Genomic DNA, 15,247 nt, shown 5'->3' with positions numbered 1-15,247 from the left:
TAATAAAACCCATCTATAACCTTGGACTAATTTACGAGACGAATCTATTGAGCCTAATTAATCCATAATTAGCCTATGTGATGCTACAGTAAATATTATATAATTATAGATTAATTAGACTTAAAATATTTGTCTCGCAAATTAGCTTTCGTCTATATTTAACACTATGAATTAGTGTCTAAATATAGAGACTAAAGTTAAATCCCTGGATCTAAACACCACCTAACTAAGGGCGAAGATGATCTCCGTGCTAGACTAATACTAGGCCAAGTTTAGATCCAAAGTTTTTCTTCAAACTTTCAACTTTTCTATCACATAAAAACTTACCTACACACATAAACTTCCAACTTTTTCATCACATTGTTTCAATTTCAAGCAAACTTTTAATTTTGGTGTGAACTATACACCCCTAGTTCAAACGTACTCCTGGTAAACAGCAGAAAGGCTAGTAGCCGCCCCTGGTGGCAGCAGCCCAGTAGCCCGCGATCAATCAATGGAGGAAGGGAAGAAGGGAAGGCTCTGTGTGTGTGTGTGCGCGCGCGCGCGCCACACACGTCTCCGGCCATCTCGTCCCGTCCCATCGTCTCCGCGCCCGGCCTGTCAGTCTCCGCCTCGTCGTCGTCGTCCTCTGGTATCTGTACATGCCGCATTGACCACGCCAACCTAACGCCGTCAGTGACTCCCACAGCCTCTGCTTCTGCTTCTGTTCCATTCCTTGCAGCCTGCAGGCCGCGCGCCCGCCTTCCTTTTATTCCCGCCACCACCCCGCCTCCTCCCCCTCCCCCTCTCACCATCGCATTTCACAATGCCTCCTACTCTCCTCTTCCTCCTCCTCCTCCTCCCACCCTCCCTCGCCTCCCCCGACCGCGACATCTACGCGCTCGCCAAGCTCAAGGCGGCGCTCGTCCCATCCCCCTCCGCCACCGCCCCACCGCCGCTCGCCGACTGGGACCCGGCCGCGACCTCCCCCGCGCACTGCACCTTCTCCGGCGTCACCTGCGACGGCCGCTCCCGCGTCGTCGCCATCAACCTCACCGCCCTCCCGCTCCACTCCGGCTACCTCCCGCCCGAGATCGCCCTCCTTGACTCCCTCGCCAACCTCACCATCGCCGCCTGCTGCCTCCCCGGCCACGTCCCCCTCGAGCTCCCCACCCTCCCCTCTCTCCGCCACCTCAACCTCTCCAACAACAACCTCTCCGGCCACTTCCCCGTCCCCGACTCCGGCGATGGCGCCTCCCCCTACTTCCCCTCGCTCGAGCTCATCGACGCTTACAACAACAACCTCTCAGGGTTGCTTCCTCCCTTCTCCGCTTCACACGCTCGCCTCCGCTACCTCCACCTCGGCGGCAACTACTTCACCGGCGCAATCCCGGACAGCTATGGCGACCTCGCCGCGCTCGAGTACCTTGGACTCAACGGCAACACGCTCTCCGGCCATGTCCCCGTCTCCCTCTCCCGCCTCACCCGCCTCCGCGAGATGTACATCGGATACTACAACCAGTACGACGGCGGCGTCCCGCCGGAGTTCGGCGACCTCGGCGCGCTCGTCCGCCTCGACATGAGCAGCTGCAACCTCACCGGCCCCGTCCCGCCGGAGCTCGGCCGACTCCAGCGCCTCGACACGCTCTTCCTGCAGTGGAACCGCCTCTCCGGCGAGATACCGCCGCAGCTCGGCGATCTCAGCAGCCTCGCGTCGCTCGACCTCTCCGTCAACGACCTCGCCGGCGAGATCCCTCCCAGCCTCGCCAACCTCTCCAACCTCAAGCTCCTCAACCTCTTCCGGAACCACCTCCGCGGCAGCATACCGGACTTCGTCGCCGGCTTCGCGCAGCTCGAGGTGCTGCAGCTATGGGACAACAACCTCACCGGCAACATCCCCGCCGGGCTCGGGAAGAACGGCCGCCTCAAGACGCTCGACCTGGCCACCAACCACCTCACCGGCCCCATCCCGGCGGACCTCTGCACCGGCCGGCGGCTGGAGATGCTCGTGCTCATGGAGAACGGCCTGTTCGGCCCCATCCCGGACTCGCTCGGCGACTGCAAGACGCTCACGCGCGTCCGCCTCGCCAAGAACTTCTTGACCGGCCCGGTTCCCGCCGGGCTCTTCAACCTCCCGCAGGCCAACATGGTGGAGCTCACCGACAACCTGCTCACCGGCGAGCTCCCGGACGTGATCGGCGGCGACAAGATCGGCATGCTGCTGCTGGGGAACAATGGGATCGGTGGCCGCATCCCTCCGGCCATCGGCAACCTCCCAGCGCTGCAGACGCTGTCGCTGGAGTCCAACAACTTCTCCGGAGCGCTGCCGCCGGAGATCGGCAATCTCAAGAACCTGTCCAGGCTCAACGTCAGCGGCAACGCGCTCACCGGCGCCATTCCAGACGAGCTCATCCGCTGCGCCTCCCTCGCCGCCGTCGACCTCAGCCGTAACGGCCTCTCTGGCGAGATACCGGAGAGCATCACGTCGCTAAAGATACTGTGCACGCTGAACGTGTCCAGGAACAGGCTCACCGGCGAGCTCCCGCCGGAGATGTCCAACATGACGAGCCTCACGACGCTCGACGTGTCGTACAACAGCCTCTCGGGCCCCGTGCCGATGCAGGGGCAGTTCTTGGTGTTCAACGAGAGCTCGTTCGTCGGCAACCCGGGGCTGTGCGGCGGCCCCGTGGCCGACGCGTGCCCTCCGTCCATGGCCGGCGGCGGCGGCGGCGCGGGGTCCCAGCTGCGGCTGCGGTGGGACTCGAAGAAGATGCTGGTGGCGCTGGTGGCGGCGTTCGCGGCGGTGGCGGTGGCGTTCCTGGGCGCGAGGAAGGGGTGCTCGGCGTGGCGGTCGGCGGCGCGGCGGCGGTCGGGGGCGTGGAAGATGACGGCGTTCCAGAAGCTGGAGTTCTCGGCGGAGGACGTGGTGGAGTGCGTGAAGGAGGACAACATCATCGGGAAGGGCGGCGCGGGGATCGTGTACCACGGCGTGACGCGTGGGACGGAGCTGGCGATCAAGCGGCTGGTGGGGCGCGGCGGCGGCGAGCACGACCGGGGGTTCTCGGCGGAGGTGACGACGCTGGGGAGGATCAGGCACCGGAACATCGTGAGGCTGCTGGGGTTCGTGTCGAACAGGGAGACGAACCTGCTGCTGTACGAGTACATGCCGAATGGGTCGCTGGGGGAGATGCTCCATGGCGGGAAGGGGGGGCACCTCGGGTGGGAGGCGAGGGCGCGGGTGGCGGCGGAGGCGGCGTGCGGCCTCTGCTACCTCCACCATGACTGCGCCCCGAGGATCATCCACCGCGACGTCAAGTCCAACAACATCCTCCTCGACTCCGCCTTCGAGGCGCACGTCGCCGACTTCGGCCTCGCCAAGTTCCTCGGCGGCGCCACCTCCGAGTGCATGTCCGCCATTGCTGGCTCCTATGGCTACATCGCGCCAGGTAACCACCCAAAATAATTTCTCCATATTATTTTTAGCCTATTTCTTACTACTATTCTTTTTCAATGCGAACCACTACAGTACTGTAGTACTAAATTTACCGAAATGAATCTGTTTGAAAAATATTGAATTCCAAGACCCAACAAGTTTATCCTGATCCATGTGTTGAAAGAACAAACTTTTTTTTCTGATCCATGTGTTGAATGAACAAACCTTTTTCTGTTTAACCATGACAAGGAACAAACTTTATATCTGGACCATGACAAAGAACAAACTTTTAATGTGCTTAAAATAAAGAATGGTTCTAACTATAACTAATATAATTGAAATGATCTGATACGATTATACGAAGTGTCATTGAAAAATTGTAAACTTTACGTCGAGGCAATAATAGAGGGGGCCCCTGCATGGAGATGCAGCCACGTTCCATCCACTGGAACTGCACTAGTACTGTACTGCAGCTTGTGCTTTCCTCTGAGCACAATCCTTGTTGCCTTGTGCACGGTCAACTGGGGAGAGGACAAATGTTACCTTTGGGCCAAAGTGTGAACATTTTTTTTTTCTGCAGACAGCAAACAAAAGTTACAGCTACAGTTCTTGCCGTTGCATGGCTGTAGCAGTGATTGTGATTAATGGTCAGTTCAGTTTTCTGCTCTGTTTCTTTGGATTCTACAGAAGCAGATCTTGCAGCCATATGTATGGTCAATGGCAGGCAAGGCAATTTGGCTACCTTTGGATTAATGGATAGTCTCCTGCCTTTGGAGTACTAGCATTCATATTGTGTCGTCTTGTTGCCTCGTGTGTGGCACACTGGCACTCTCTTGGATAATTGGAGGAGATACTGTTTTACTGTAGCTGTATCACGTTCGTATCTTGGCTGTATCTCCATGGTAGATCTGCTCCTTATTGACTTGTCAGTCCACTCTTAAATGGTGTAGTTGGTGAAGTACGTAGCTTCAGGATAACCTGTCTTTCAAACGATTCGAGTGTGATGCACTACCCTGAAAAATGAAAATTCTGTCTAGTGGCTGTGGTTACATTCAGTTATGCAAATGTGCAGCTCTAATGGCTGTAGTTACATTCAGTTATGCGCGTTGGGAAAGGATCGGTACACTAATATCTTTTTGATTGATAATCTAACAATGGTATGTTAGGTATCATCTAACTGATTCATCAATCCTATGTACTATTTGTGTTTGCAGAGTACGCATACACGCTGCGAGTGGACGAGAAGAGCGACGTGTATAGCTTCGGTGTGGTGCTACTGGAGCTCATCACCGGACGCCGCCCCGTGGGCGGGTTCGGTGACGGCGTGGACATCGTGCACTGGGTCCGCAAGGTGACCGCCGAGCTGCCGGACAACTCCGACACGGCGGCCGTCCTCGCCGTGGCCGACCGCCGCCTGACGCCGGAGCCGGTGGCGCTGATGGTGAACCTGTACAAGGTGGCCATGGCGTGCGTGGAGGAGGCGAGCACGGCCCGGCCCACCATGCGCGAGGTCGTCCACATGCTCTCCAACCCAAACTCGGCCCAGCCCAATAGTGGTGACCTCCTCGTCACCTTCTGAACCCCAAACTTAACGGTATTGTTTGCTGTTAATGTGTGCGCTTAATTAGCGGCTAATTAATTTTGGCTTAGCTGGTACTTTTGCCGCGTGTGGTTGACGTGTACAATAACAGGCGGATTACTACTGCTTTTCTGCTATGCGTAATAGCTAAATGAATATGTGCATATTAGTAAAGTTGAAGTTGAAATGTCTTATCTACAGGGCTAATGATCTGAACTAGCAGTTCTATTCGTTATTTCATTGTCATGTTTTTTTTTCTGTCTATTTTTCCATATCTAGGATCGAAGAATTTGACGCTAAATATGAGATGGGAATCCTAAAAGGGGAACGAATTTAGGTATGATAGTGCGATATGTGTAAATCAGTATACGTATCCGTCAGTGCAGAATCGAATCCAAAGCATGCGAAAGAAAGAACACACAACACCTAACCTGCCTTTGAGCCTTTATTCTTCTTTTCATTACTCATCTTGGATTTGACTCAGGAGGATATATTCCTGAGTCACTGCATTTTGTTTGCTGCTCATGCAAGTAGATGGCACATATTCCTTGCATGCAGATGCAGGATAGATATGGTAGACCCTGCTTTGAGCATTGCATTGCTGAAAGGCCTTTGTTTTCTCAGATAGTTGCTTGTGAAAGTTGATTAGTGGATGTAGATATATGTAAAGCTGCAGGAATCAGAATATGAGAGAATGTGAATAGGTGATGATGATGTGAAGTTGGGCTGGGCATCAACTACATCAGGGCAAGTAAAAGTCCTAGCGGATATTGAGCTGCGCCTTGTTCATTTCCCAGACAAAAAAATGGGCTTGAGCCCTAAGGGCATGTACAATGGTTATCAATAGTGGTCTCTTAGTGTTGCTAATTAGGAATACTTGTTGACATGGAGGAAAGCGAAAGAGGATAGACAAAACATCGTTATTATGCATAACAACGGCTTAACAACGACTCTTAATCACTATAATATGGAAATATGGTTGCATGGGGGTAAAAAAAAAGGAAAGAATATTAATGAACGGAATATTTTTGAGTTAATGATTAGAGCCTTTATCGTCTTAACTATTGTAAAGACATGGTCTCTAAATAATCATGTATTATTCAAGAGACTATACTCGTCTCTACCATTGAATATGCCCTAAGGTTATCTCCTTAATCCCTTATAAATCCATCTAAGAATTCATGGAAAGTCTGAAGATTCAACAAATTCTATTAATTAAGCGGTAGACTTTGTTGGTTGAGCCTTACTATTTGTAAATTTTTAGCTCCGTCACTGTCAATAATCTGTTTCAAATTCAGTCTAAGATTCTAACAAATTGGTGGGCGACTGGCATGAGAATATGCAAAAAGCTAGATTTTCAGTCCTCCGGTTCTAAAGGGTAGCTTATTTTCTGAATTTAAACTATATGGAAGCTGAAAATTACATTAAAAAAGCTACTCCCTTCATCTTAAAATATAGTAAATTTTGCTTGGATGAAACGTATTACTGTAAATCTAGACATGATATATCCAGATTTATATTATTAGGATGCATTTCATCCAACTAAAAGTTGTTACACGTAGTAATCATATTCCAAATGAAGCCTACTACTAGATCATTAACCAGATTACTTACCGCTTTGGGCATGGATGGATTGGATGCTGTTGCTATGGCCGCGAGGTTGCTTACTCATGGAGGAAAGCTGCTGTGGATAGGACGGCCAATATGGGCCCACACGTCAGAAAGATAAATAGCGTAGCTTCTCGTCAGCTCCCTCCACCGATATCGGCATCGGGTAGCGTGACCTCCTCGTGGGCCGGTTACTCTTCACCTAAAGCTACCCACCGACAGGTGGGTCCAGGAAAACATGGTCCACCAGTTAACACTTTCAACGGACCCCACAAGTCATTGACGAGAAGCATCGCCATAAATGGGAAAACTAACCACCCAATTAGTTAAACACAGCCATGCGGGACCCACCTCCCCCAACCGCGTGGGTCCCACCGGGCTCCGTCGCCACGTACGCGGCCGGCTCGCCCTATACAAGCGCCACGTCGCCGGCGAGCCGCCGCCCCTCCACCGTCCCCGGCGGCGTATATTCCTCCCCGTGGCGCGCTCCCATGGCTTCCTACTGCTACTACGGCAACACCTCCAACCCTAACCCTAACCCTAACCCTAGCCCGGCTCCCTCCGCTCCGCCGCTCTACCCCACGCTCAGCATGGCCGATCTCGCGCCCGTCCAGATAGGCCCCTCCTCCCCCTCGTCGCCGATGTCCCCGGCGTCTCCGGCCACCCCCTTCGACGCCTACGCCAATGCCCCGCCACCGTCGGAGGACGTCCTGCTCCGGATCCCGGGGGCGCAGCTCCACCTCATCGACCGCCACCGCAGCTACCCGCTCGCCGCCGGCGACCTCTCGCTGCTCCGCATCCGCTCCGGCGACACCTCCCTCGCCGCCATCGCGCTCCTCCACCCCATCCAGTGGCCGCTCGCGCGCGACGTCGCCTCGGTGAAGCTCGACCCCTGCCACTACTCCTTCTCCCTCACCGTGCCGCCCTCCGCCGACGACCCCAACCCCGGCCCTCTCCATTACGGCCTCACGCTCTCCCACCCCGACCCGCGCCTCGATGGCATCCTCGCCACGTACACCAGCTTCTCCGTCCAGTCCGTGGTCGGCGGCGAGGCGTTGGCGAGCAAGGTTCGCGACGAGGTGGAGGCGGCGGCGTACTGGACGGCGGTGGCGCCCAATGTGGAGGAGTACGGCGGGAAGGTGGCAAATGCGATCGCGACGGGGGCCGGGCACCTGGCCAAGGGGATTCTGTGGTGCAGTGAACTGACGGTGGACAGGCTCCGGTGGGGAAACGAGGTCCTCAAGAGGAGGATGCAGCCCGGCGACGCCGACGCCGAGGTCAGCCCCGAGATGTTGAGGCGGATCAAAAGGTAGTAACTCTATCTCACATTTTAGTTGTAATTGTGATTTGAATTAACCGATGTCAACCAAATTTATCCAGTATGATTTGGGATTTAGTTATCAGGGCATGAATGCAGTTTCAGGCTTTCAGTTCTCCATGGTTCATTAGTTTACAACTTTACATTGCTAAAGTGTGATAGTATTACCATTTCTGTATGTCTATCCAAAAAGGATGATACAATGTGCCTTCATTGTGTTTCTCTTTTATTTAAAGATTTTTGCTGGGTTACAAAACCATTTAAATAAATAGGTATGCTCCCTGCTTATTATTATTGCCATCACACCGACATCATGTTAGATTTGGATGGTTTTAGTGTCTATGAGAATAGACGTTGCAGGGAGATATTGTGTTAAATCAAGCATTAACAATTTTCCGCTTCAAGGAATTCATGCTTGTGATTGTTGCCAGGGTCAAGATGGTGACAAAAATGTCTGAGAAAGTGGCAACTGGAATACTATCCGGAGTTGTAAAGGTTACTGGCTATTTTACAAACTCAATAGCTAACTCAAAAGCTGGCAAGAAGTTCTTTAATTTGTTACCTGGAGAGATTGTTCTTGCTTCGCTTGATGGATTCGGTATGATTCTTTAACTTTTCTATTGTATCTGGTTAGTGTTACATAATGGGTCTGCTTGGCATTATTGTTTTTTTTAATGGTATAATGAGTGTTGATATGTTTGCTTTATTCAGACATGAAACCTGGTTTCATAATTTAATAAATTTATGTTATTCTTAAACTCACCTAGACAACACCTGTGTCATGACTCATGAGCAGATTTTTTTTCTGTTTCTAATTTGAATATCCCTGTGGGTTGCATTATATAAGTCATAATTATCTGACGTAGGTCAGGCTTTGCTTGGGTTTTTTGGTCGCATATATCCTGTGAATTTGCATAACTTGATGGATACAAATTTTTGCCAAATCTGAAGTTAGCATAAGAAGCATGTACTCTGGTGACTTAAATTTGGAATGAAATAATGGCTTGCAATTCTTTTTCTTGGCTCTCCATTTCCTCTGTTTAATTTGGCATGCTCCTTCTGGATCAGCTCATATTAAATCAGCTGCTGCCACTTTGTACTTCCAACCACTGATTATGCTATTTTTCATTTCTAATGCTGGTTGACCTTAGCTCAACATGTTAGATACATTTAGGGACATATTCTGTTTGCCGCCATGCTTTCCGATGAAATAGTACTTTATATCTCTTATGCGATATATCTACTTCAGTATAACAGTTAACAAAATATACAGATTTACCCGAACACATTCTTTGAAGCAGTAATTTCTTATGGTAATTTGGCTCGTTGGAGCTAATCACTTAGGATTATGGTAACATTGTCTTTCTTACATATCGTTAATTCATGCCAACAGGGAAGATTTGCGACGCAGTCGAAGTGGCTGGAACGAATGTTCTGTCCACATCATCAACTGTGACTACCGGTCTTGTATCCCACAAGTACGAGTTATTCTCCTTTCCACTCATTTCTCCTCTCTTTATATGTAGATTTCTACTACTTCTTACGTGTCCTACATCCATATCTGAAGCACATCATATGCACATCCTTTTTCTCTAATTCTTCCTTATGTAGTGGAATTGATCAAATGATCAATAGAGATTCTTCTTAAGCTCTTACATTGGGTCTGCTCTGCAGATATGGGGAGAAAGCTGCGGCTGCGACCAATGAAGGGATGGATGCAGCAGGCCACGCAATCGGGACAGCATGGGCAGTGTTCAAGATTCGGCAGGCCTTGAACCCGAAGAGCGTCCTAAAGCCAACCTCACTCGCCAAGTCTACCATCAAAGCAGCAGCTGCTGACTATCGTGCAAAGCAAAAGAAATAGTTCGTCCTCAACGATCAACCCAGTGTTGGAACGTTCCTGACTAATAGAAGCTCTGCCCCAATCCATCCCAGCTAGTTTTAGCAGATGTCTTCTCTTGTTTTCTTTTTTTCACGAGTCATGGGTGTGCTGCACTACTGCTACTGTTGCTTGTAATATATGTGCTGAAAAACCAAAAGCAACTCCTGAACGCTGATGATGTACTACCACTTTTGTGCTGAATGATGCAATGTACGGAAATCTGTGGTGTTGCAAAATTTGTTTCCGCGTCCTGAGGTGGAGTAAATCTTTCAGAGCTGTCTGCTACTCTGCTGTGCTTGCTTTGTTTGGTTATATAGATTGTGATGGTTAATATAGGCTATTAGTTCTTTTTTCCTTGACGACAATCGTGTGCTCTTATGCAGATACGCAATACTAGCCCCATGATTGGGGTTTAGGTGGTTGTCTTGGCTATCGTATTGAAGAAAGATTAACAAAAAAAAAAAACAAACAGTTCGATTGAAAAACAGAAAAGGTAGGAGAAAGGCAAGACAAAGAGTTCAATTGAAACACAAATAGAAAAGTAGGAGAAAGGTAAAGCAAAGAGTTCAGTCGAAAAACAGAGGAAAAGCAAAGGCATTTTTTTTTCAGAACAAAGGGTTCAATCGAAAAACAGAGAAAGTTGAATAGAAAAACAGAAGAAGAAAGGCAATTTTTCCAGGGGTGGACATTTCTTCCCTTTTCCACATCAAGCCATTAATCTCTCTTTCCATTACCATTCATTTTTCCACATCAAGCCATTAAGAGCAGGTACAATAACTAGCGATAAACCTGCCACATCAACTTTTACAGTGAGTTGGAGGTGAGAGAGTATATCACCGGGCGACTATTTAAGCGCTAGCTGCACTCGCGCTCCAACACAGACATGAGCAATTCAACCAATTAACTGCCATGCACTGCAACTTGTGTCAGGAGAGAGAGTACGGAACAAGGAGAAAAACAATAGTTTAACTAACAATGCATTTGCATTGATTAAACAATGATTTTTGCTAATATGAAAATTTTTGGAGTAAGCGGTGGGTTGTACTACTAACTTGCTATAATCTCTCTTTCCATTACCATGGCGAACTCTTGACGAGAAGGGCACCATCGTGATCAATCATCTGTCTGGTGGGCCCACCACCATAGACTCGGGAGGCCCAAGTTGATCCCAAGCCGCACGATCAAAGCCGATGCGCGTCATGATTGGATTTTTGCCCTTTGCCCCCTCGCTCCTCGTGGTGGGGTGCACATGACACGACTGCTTCCGCGTTTCTTCTCGGCGACGCACCCCACACACACACACACACACCTCCATTCGCTCCCCGCCACACAACACGAGAAACCCCCCACCCTTCGCTCGCCGCCTCCGCCGCCTCCTTCCGCCGCCTCGAACCGGACCAACCAACGACGGCTCGCTTCCCTCCGAGGCGGTAGGCCACCTCCTCCCGGCGGCTCCCCCATCTGGCCGCCCGGCGCCGAGCTGGGGATCCATCCGCCCGCGATTCCTCTCGCCGGTAACGACTCCCTATCTTCGCTGCTTGGATTTGCGAACGACAGAATCGAATCCAGATAGATCTCTCTCGGTTGAATCCCCGTCGCGTTTTAGTCATCATCATTCGTATCGTAGGTAGGGAGGATTTAGGAGGAGTAGGGGTTCCGAGTCAACAATTTTTGGTGTGTAATCGTGGTGGCTTTGTGACCAGGTTTGCTCTCCATTGCCAGCTGCCGGTGGCCATGGATGACGGGGACCTCGATTTCTCCAACCCGGACACATTCCTCTGCCCGGCCGTCGGTGGTGCTGACCCCGACGGCAGCTGCTCCATGGACAGCTATTTCGACGACATCCTCAAGGATACGGAGCACCATGCATGCACCCACACCCACACCTGCAACCCGCCTGTGCATGACCTCTCACACACCCACACCTGCGTCCATGTCCACACCAAGATCGTATCCGCCCCATCCGACACTCCGTCGGATGCTGCCGAGACCGCCGAGTCCCCGACGGAGAACAATGCCTCCAAGAAGCGGCCGTCGGGTAACCGTGCCGCTGTGAGGAAGTACAGGGAGAAGAAGAAAGCTCACACTGCCTCGCTGGAGGAGGAGGTTGTTCATTTGAGGGCTCTAAACCAGCAGCTCATGAAGAAGCTCCAGAACCATGCCACGCTCGAGGCAGAGGTATCCAGGCTGCGGTGCCTGCTCGTTGATATTAGAGGAAGGATTGAAGGGGAGATTGGGGCTTTTCCTTATCAGAGGCCAGTGAAGAACATCGATTTGGTTTCTAGTGTTGATCAGGGAAGTTATCTTGGTGGTGCCCAGGTTATGAACTCCTGTGACTTTCGATGTGCCGACCAGATGTATTGCAGTCCAGGGATGCAGGTGAGAACAATGGGCGAGGATGGCGCTGTGAGTGGTCAGGTGTTGGGGCAAGGTGCCTGTGATATTGCCAGTATCCAATGCCAAGGTGCAAAATCTGGATCTGCAAAGCTCCCAGTCTGTGGGGCTATGGGTACGATGCCTGTCGGCTGTATGCCAAATTCTGAAAAGAAATGAAGGTCAGTTATGTTTCCTTTCTGTTTTTGCCAATTTCATGTACTGCTTCTAACTATATATATCTAACATACTAAATGCTAGCTGCTACCTTTTGCCTTCGTTTCAGCATGGTTAAATCCTAGTATAGATGTAGACTAGCTATATCTGTCTAAAACACTAATTTGGCTACCAGCTACTGCTATTCAGTATGGCAACCTCATAATCTTCTGTTATCTATGGCGTTCTAAAAAAGAGTATGACTAGCTTGGTTAGTTCTCTTTTCCTTGATTTACAAACTAAATGCTTGTAAGAAGAGTCAACGTAGGATAAAATTTCATGCTCCAGAGCATGGTTATTACGGCATCCCTAAGGCAGTAAGGCGCTGCCAGGGTGTAAGGCGTCCACTCCGCCTTACGAGAAAGCTAGAGGAGAAAGGGCAAAAACAAGTGATAAACCCATCCTAGAGAAGCGGCGGCAGCAATAATCCGTAGTCATGAAGAGCGGAGGCAGCAGGGGAAGGGAGGGGAAGGGGGAGGAACAAAAAGATCTGACTAGGATATCACCGTTGCCGTCGTCCCCAACTGCTGGCGTTGCCCAGATCCAGCACGAGCAATGACAAGGAGCGGCAGCAGCAAGGGAAGAGAGAGTGGATGGAGGGGATAGAGGCGGCAGCCGGGGCAAGGGAGCGGAGGCGAGCAAGCGGCGGAGAAACAGGTGACGACGGGATTGGGGATTGGGATGGGTAGATAAAATATCTGTTGCCATATTCCATTTTAGTCCTTGGAATATGTAAATGTCATGAAAAAGCCTTCCATTTTAGTCCTGGACTCTGCAATTATTATGAAAAAGTCCTTTATTTCCTTTTTTTTTTTTCACTGCGTAAGGTGTGACCTTAAGGCATAAGGCGTGATGAGGGTTCCTTAGGTTTCCTTTAGCGCCTTAATAACCATGCTCCAGAGCCATTATTCTGAAGTTTAGTTCATCCGTTACAGTCTATTATCTTGTATTGGTATTTTGATGTAGTGAAATGACAGCTGATCTGGACTGAAATGTTTTGTTTTTTTTCTTGGGGAGAGGGGAGGGGGTGGGTGGGGTGGTTGTTTCATCTTGTCGAGACAATGATAGAATGCTAAACACATGTTCTTTTTGCTGGATATCTATGACCTCTTTGAATGCACTATATATCTGACTGATAAAAAAATCAATAATCAATAGCCTATGCACTGTATAGCATATTTTTCTGGTGAAAGAAACATGTTGATTTTGTTCTGCTGCTAAGCAAGTAGCAATGTGTTACTTGTGCGCTTATGCTTCATCAAATTAATGATTTATAAAAAAAACACTTCGTACAAACACCATATGCTTCCTCTACATCATTGATATTGTACCTATTACCTAAGCATTCAAGATGCTACCTGCATGCTTTGTTGATTGCATAGTATATTCTCCAGAAATGATAATTTGGAATCAGGACGTACATCATCTAGACATTTACTTTACCAGTGTGTGCCTGATTCATGGTTTTTTAGCCTGATACCCACGAAAATAGGTCCATGCAATACTACCTCCAGTTCTGTTGTTAGGAGAGATCATTGTTCATAGAAGCATAATGTTAGCACCACTAACTTTTGGAGAATATGGAGAATCCCTTTTCACGTTCTTCATTTCTATGAAGAGCTAATTCTGATAATGTGATTGTCACTTCAACCATTATTCATATACGACAGGAAGTGCTTTTAGCTTTTTAGGTAGTGGCAAGCTATTCCATGATATATGTCAACCTGTTTTTGTGGAGTTTTACCTCCACAATTTGTGAATGAATGTAACTCTTGCTCATCTCTGGTCATGAAACTGAAATCAAGAAAACTGTGATTGCTAATTTTCTCTTGATAGTCCTTGGTTGTATGTATATCCATACTTGTTTCACAGGGTTGTGTTGTGCACAGCCAGTTTTATTTATTGTCCTTTTGTGGTAATTTATCTTACTAACCTCAGGAGCTTATATTTTTAGTAATGGTGAGAAATTAAGGTTCAGAACTCAGAGTAACACATGCTACTTTCTCTTTTCAGGATCCCCATCGCCAAGACTTCAAGTCAGGGCATTCAAGAAACATCGCATAAATTGCTAGCGTCTATCTCTAGGAATGTGTGTGATTCTGTCGCCGATGATGCTTCCACAGTGCCTGAGGCGATTTAAGTTCGTTAGCTATGAAGCTATCAGTATGTCCTCTAGTTTGCTTAGCTTTCCCTCCGTTTTTTTCTTGATGTTGGAAATGGACAATATTGCTGCTAGTGACTCCCAAATGCTCCCTGATAAAAAACTTAAAGATTCAGCATCATTGTTTTATGCCAGGATACATGTCCAGATTTGGCTAGGCCTCAAGTTTTGATGTGAATCTCTTGTAAATACATCATGTATGAAATCTTTGTAGTAACATGGATTCAATCATTGTTTGGATGTTCCATCGATTTTTTAATTAATCAATATGTTGCGTTACTTGGGTCTAGTCGTATGCATATGCAGGAGCATCAGTTTGAGCCAGGAAATATTGTACATTTTTTGGTACACAGTCGCAATATGGACTTAAACTAAGTTTAATAGTATAGCCAACTACTAGCTTTAAAATTTGACATCTCATTTGTAGCTAATCCAATAGCCTAATGTATACTACATCATTAATATTTTGGTCACCTCATGTACAAACACTATTTTGGAGTCTTTGCTGCAGCAAATCTATAGGCAGCAAATCTATAGACCGTTTTCATCTCTTTTTCTCCTTTACACGTGCTTATAGCTTTCGGATAGGTGTTCTATCCAGTATCCACTGAATAATTCAGATCAAATGAAACATAAATTAAACTGTTTCATCTGGAACTTTTGACAAATTTTCTACAAAATTCATGTGTCCAAATGGG

At 48.8% G+C, this 15,247-nt stretch overlaps 3 protein-coding genes across 4 annotated transcripts; all 3 read left to right on the top strand.

The window, feature by feature from the left end:
* Positions 1–783: 783 nt before the first annotated feature.
* LOC127777772 (leucine-rich repeat receptor-like kinase protein FLORAL ORGAN NUMBER1) lies at positions 784–5,185 on the top strand. Its single transcript, XM_052304389.1, has 2 exons — positions 784–3,425; positions 4,627–5,185. The coding sequence occupies exons 1-2, from the start codon at positions 806–808 to the stop codon at positions 4,989–4,991; spliced, it is 2,985 nt and encodes a 994-aa protein (XP_052160349.1). The 5' UTR covers positions 784–805; the 3' UTR covers positions 4,992–5,185.
* A 1,767-nt stretch (positions 5,186–6,952) lies between these two features.
* LOC127777991 (protein EARLY-RESPONSIVE TO DEHYDRATION 7, chloroplastic-like) lies at positions 6,953–10,037 on the top strand. The gene is made up of 4 exons (XM_052304617.1): positions 6,953–7,908; positions 8,349–8,515; positions 9,311–9,395; positions 9,592–10,037. The coding sequence occupies exons 1-4, from the start codon at positions 7,091–7,093 to the stop codon at positions 9,779–9,781; spliced, it is 1,260 nt and encodes a 419-aa protein (XP_052160577.1). The 5' UTR covers positions 6,953–7,090; the 3' UTR covers positions 9,782–10,037.
* A 1,045-nt stretch (positions 10,038–11,082) lies between these two features.
* On the top strand, positions 11,083–14,794 carry LOC127777403 (basic leucine zipper 19-like). Of its 2 annotated transcripts, none has more exons than XM_052303987.1 (3): positions 11,083–11,313; positions 11,522–12,354; positions 14,402–14,794. In XM_052303987.1, exon 2 carries the CDS (start codon positions 11,534–11,536, stop codon positions 12,350–12,352), a length of 819 nt encoding a protein of 272 aa, XP_052159947.1. In that variant the 5' UTR covers positions 11,083–11,313; positions 11,522–11,533; the 3' UTR covers positions 12,353–12,354; positions 14,402–14,794. The 2 variants fall into 2 exon arrangements, with proteins under 2 accessions (XP_052159947.1, XP_052159946.1); XM_052303986.1 differs by having other exon boundaries at positions 11,085–11,313; positions 11,503–12,354.
* Positions 14,795–15,247: the final 453 nt, after the last annotated feature.

Source organism: Oryza glaberrima, chromosome 6 (assembly GCF_000147395.1).
Source record: "Oryza glaberrima chromosome 6, OglaRS2, whole genome shotgun sequence".
NCBI classification, from domain to species: Eukaryota; Viridiplantae; Streptophyta; class Magnoliopsida; order Poales; family Poaceae; genus Oryza; species Oryza glaberrima.
Note: the sequence above shows the minus strand (reverse complement) of the source record. Positions and strands in the feature narration are given on the sequence as shown.

Excerpts from the sequence above, each read along its gene's own strand:
- LOC127777772 (XM_052304389.1), top strand. The coding sequence starts at position 806 with ATGCCTCCTACTCTCCTCTTCCTCCTCCTCCTCCTCCCACCCTCCCTC. Across the intron at positions 3,426-4,626 it reads CTATGGCTACATCGCGCCAG|AGTACGCATACACGCTGCGA; the intron begins GTAACCACCCAA and ends TTGTGTTTGCAG.
- LOC127777991 (XM_052304617.1), top strand. The coding sequence starts at position 7,091 with ATGGCTTCCTACTGCTACTACGGCAACACCTCCAACCCTAACCCTAAC. Across the intron at positions 8,516-9,310 it reads TGCTTCGCTTGATGGATTCG|GGAAGATTTGCGACGCAGTC; the intron begins GTATGATTCTTT and ends TCATGCCAACAG. Across the intron at positions 9,396-9,591 it reads ACCGGTCTTGTATCCCACAA|ATATGGGGAGAAAGCTGCGG; the intron begins GTACGAGTTATT and ends TCTGCTCTGCAG.
- LOC127777403 (XM_052303987.1), top strand. The coding sequence starts at position 11,534 with ATGGATGACGGGGACCTCGATTTCTCCAACCCGGACACATTCCTCTGC.